The 4,425-nt window shown below is 37.3% G+C and overlaps 1 protein-coding gene across 1 annotated transcript; it reads right to left on the bottom strand.

The window, feature by feature from the left end:
- Positions 1 to 304: 304 nt before the first annotated feature.
- Positions 305 to 3,853, bottom strand: LOC113737100 (uncharacterized). Its single transcript, XM_072052491.1, has 2 exons — positions 998 to 3,853; positions 305 to 816 (listed from the first exon to the last, which is right to left on the bottom strand). Exons 1-2 carry the CDS (start codon positions 3,810 to 3,812, stop codon positions 437 to 439), a joined length of 3,195 nt encoding a protein of 1,064 aa, XP_071908592.1. The 5' UTR covers positions 3,813 to 3,853; the 3' UTR covers positions 305 to 436.
- Positions 3,854 to 4,425: the final 572 nt, after the last annotated feature.

Below are 4,425 nucleotides of genomic sequence, written 5' to 3' on the forward strand. Positions count from 1 at the left end.
AACGTTAAAAAAATAAAATTTACAAAATAAAAATACTTATAAAAAGAAATAAGAATAGCATCATATAATATGTGTTACTTAAAGGTTCCATTGTAGAATTGGTAGGCAATTTGAAAATTCAATGCTTTTGGAGGGGCAATTGTAGGCATAAATTAAATGTTATGAAAATTTAGGGAGCAAAAATGAGACAATGCTAAAAAATCAAGATCTTAATTTTATAGGTTATTCCACAATTTTTCAGAAGTCGTGGGTATGATTGCAATCCATGGAGATAACATAACTCCGCCTCTGCGCTGACTAGAAGTTCGCCCTTGTTTTGACTTCTATTTTTTTCCTTGCAAAGGATCAAGATAAAATTTATCCCAAATTTAGAGTTGCAGACAACAAAATTTGAAAATTTTGGATAGATGAAAGAAACTTGATTACACAGAAAAGCTTAAACATTTGTCATTGGCAGCTCCAGAAGTTGCCCAATTGTAACTATTGGGAATACATTGAATTGAGATGGTATTTCTTTCAACAGTTGGACACACACTTGCTTCATTGTCGGCCTTAATTGAGGATTGGGTTCTATGCATGACAATGCCAGCTTTGCCACCAAGGTCACTTGTTTCGACTCTTGCGTACCTGGAGATGAGAGTCGAGGATCCACAATGTCTTTCAGCAGTATATCACATACAGTTGAAGTAGATGATGATGCCGACAATGTGGACAATATGAAATCACCTGGATGCTTGCCCATGATCACTTCTAATGCTAATACTCCGAAATTATAAACATCACATTTTTCATTTACTTCCATGGTATAAGCAAGTTCTGCAATTCACAAAGTCAACAATCACTTCATACTATGGTGCAACTAAATCCACTAGAAATATTGAATCGTATTCTAAAAGCGTAAATTGCTTTGCTCATTTAGCTTTATGTAACTATGGATTAGTTGAAAAAGACAAGGTAAAGAGACAAGTTAGGTTTGTTTGAGCAAAGAAAAGTATACCTGGAGCAGCATATCCATATGTTCCAGCAAATGATGTCCAATGAGATGAATCAGGCATCAAGATTCTTGCAGTGCCAAAATCAGAAATATGGGCTTGATACTCAGAGTCTAACAAAATATTTTTGCTAGAAATATCTCGATGAATAATGGAAGGCGAGCAATTCTGATGCATATAAGATAATGCATTTGCCACATCTTTAACAATATTTACCCTCTTGATCCAGTCAAACATGCCCACTGTTTCGTCATTGCTCATCAATTGCATCAAACTTCCCCCTTCCAAGAATTCATAAACCAAGAAAGTGTGTCGTGCATGTGAACAAAATCCATACAGCTTCACGATGTTGCGATGCCTAATATTTGTTAATGCATGGATCTCATTGGTGAAATCTTTTGGCCTCCTCAAGGCACCACCATCCATTCCATGAAGTTTTTTGACAGCAACCACTTGACCATTTGGCAACTCTGCTCTAAATACACTTCCAAATCCTCCCACTCCAATGCAATACTTGGGGTCAAAATTGTCTATTGCATCAATGATGTTCTCGTAGACCATTTTTCCATCAAAGCTCCAGACAGTGAACATATTTCTAGTAAATTCCTGAGGCTTATTCTCCCCATTTCTCTTACGTGACCTTGCAAGAATGAAGATGCCTACAACCATGATCAAAAGAAACGTGGTAGATAGTATTGGAGCAACAACTAGAAAGACAACTCTTTTTGTTGTCCTTCTACTTGCCTTCTTTTGAGTTGATTCAGAGCAAGGCCTCAATCTGGCAACACTGCCACATAAACCTTTATTGTTTCTCAGGGAATCAAATGGAGCTTTTTGAAATGCACTAGTGTTGGGAAGAGGGCCTTTCAATTGATTGTAGGATATATCAATCGAAATCAAACTGAAGCAATGATCAAAGCTTTTGGGGATGAAACCTGATATCCTATTATGCGAAAGATTCATCGTCTCAATGCTTTTCATCTCACCTAACTCTGGTGGCAATTTTGATTCCAGCATGTTTTGGCTGAGATCCAGAGTTGCAAGTGAGGGAAGATTTCCTATTTCAGAAGGAATACTACCGGTGAGTGCATTTTGGGTCAAGTTTAAATCCAGCAATTGTGTGCAATTGCCTATTTGTTCTGGAATTGAGCCACTAAGATTATTGGCTGACAAACTAAGATTTAAAAGTCTAGACATCTGACCAATTTCTGATGGTATATTGCCTGAAAGGTAGTTGCTATCCAGCTTAAGCTCAAGCAACAAAATCAACTTCCCCAAACTTCTAGGGATCTTTCCATGCAAGTGATTTGAAGAGAGATGCAGTTTTTGCAGACGAGATACCTCTCCAAGCCCAGCTGGTATTCTGCCCGAAAGATTATTGTTCGACATCCTCAACTCTGTCAAAGTCAGATAGCCGCTCCAATTCCAAGGCAACTGACCAAAAAATTTGTTATTGTTTAAATTAATATGCTCGACATATGGAGAGACGCTAAATTCTTCAGAAATATTTCCTGATAGTTGGTTGTCAGCTGCACTAATTCTTCTTAAACTAGAACAGTTTTTCAAGCTTCTTGGTATAGCGCCGACAAAGTCATTTTCAGATACTGTGAACCACGTCAATGAGCTACCAATGCAAATATTTTGGGGTAAATGACCAGTAAGATAGTTTTGAGACAGCCATATCGAATTTAAATGTGTAAGATTGTTGAATCCATCGGGCACGGCACCACTTAACTGGTTTTGGAAAAAATCAATATAAGCTAGTAGCTTCAATTTTCCCAGTTCGGGAGGGATAGACCCATAAAAGTTGTTTTGAGAAAGATCCAGGTCATTAAGATTGGTTAAATTTCCTATGGCAGAAGAAATCTGTTCGGAAAGATAATTTTTGAAAAGATACAGCAGAGTCAAGTCACTTAAGTTTCCAATAGACAGAGGAATCGGACCTGTGAGCATGTTGTTAGCTAAAGAGAGTCTAGTAAGTGATCTGAGCTCCCCAATCTCTTTTAGAACGGGACCTGATAGCTGGTTCCAAGAAAGATCCAAATCATTTAGTTTTGTCAAGTTTCCAGTTTCTTTAGGGATAGGCCCAGAAAGATAATTTTGGGAAAGATACAGCAGAGTCAAGCCACTTAAGTTTCCAATAGACAGAGGAATCCGACCTGTGAGCATATTGTCTGCTAAAGAGAGATTTGTCAGAGATTTCAGCTTCCCAATCTCTTCTGGAATCCATTCAGAAAGTTTGTTGCTTCCTAGGTCTAGCTCGGTTAGGCCTGTCAGATTGCCAATAGACGTAGGGATTGATCCACTGAATGAGTTATATGAAAGGTACAAGAACCTAAGATTGGTTAGTTGGCTAATTTCAATAGGAATGGCACCAGACAATTGATTTGACCAGAAGGAAAGATATGTTAGCCTAGAAAGGTACCCAATGTTGGATGGTATGGTCCCACGGAGTGCATTTTGGGAAAGATCAATTGTAGTTAGATGGGGTAGAGACGAGAAATTGAGATGATCAAGTGTACCTTTGATGCCAGAACTAGTGATGTTAATCACCGATACTCGTCCAGCTTTGTTGCATCGAACTCCATCCCAGGCACTGCAAGGATTTGCAGAAGATGACCAGGATGACAACTTAGATTGGCTATAATTGTCGAGACTAGCTTTCCAAGTTAAAAGAGCTTTCCCTTCACTTCTGATACTTGATGCTGCATGCATTTGATCAGAAGCAGCATTGACTCCAGAACTGGAGAGTAAGTGAAGGATGGCCAAGCATACAGAAACTAAACTAATTGGACAGATGGAATAATTCAGGATTGACATATCTGCTGGATATATGTCACAATGAAATTCTTAAGAGAAAACTTTTGCTGTAAAGCTGATGGCTATTTTAACACTTGTGCAGGTATTTATAGAGTTGAAGATCCAAGAAAACAATTCTGGTGACTGAAATCTTCTGTCTCTCGTTAGCATCATAAATCCATGTTCTCACCTTTCATGCAAAAGTCCGTGTTCTCACCTATCATCCAAAAGTCCGCTTTTATAATTTATTTGACATAAATGCAGAACATCTACACGAAAAGTCCATGTTATAAACATGTTTGCATCTACATAAGACAGAGTTTCTTTCCCTGCATATGACGTCTATGTAATAAGCTTTATTTCCTAGGGGGTCCTACAACAATCTAGTTCAGTCTTTAACTCTCAACAAATTTTTGAATAAACATCCTGTTGTTTTTTCCTGTCTTTTTCTTCATATTCAAATCACATGTTTTAATAATGAAGTTCTAATGCATCTATATTTATGTTTGTCTATATTGCTAATTTTATTTAATAGTTCAAACAATAATGTAAAATATTCATGTCATTTCTAGCCAATTGAAATACCAAAAAAGAAAAAGAAAAATTATTGTTTAATCACCTTAATTTGGATACA

The sequence above is a fragment of the Coffea arabica genome, chromosome 1c (genome assembly GCF_036785885.1).
Source record: "Coffea arabica cultivar ET-39 chromosome 1c, Coffea Arabica ET-39 HiFi, whole genome shotgun sequence".
Classification (NCBI taxonomy): Eukaryota; Viridiplantae; Streptophyta; class Magnoliopsida; order Gentianales; family Rubiaceae; genus Coffea; species Coffea arabica.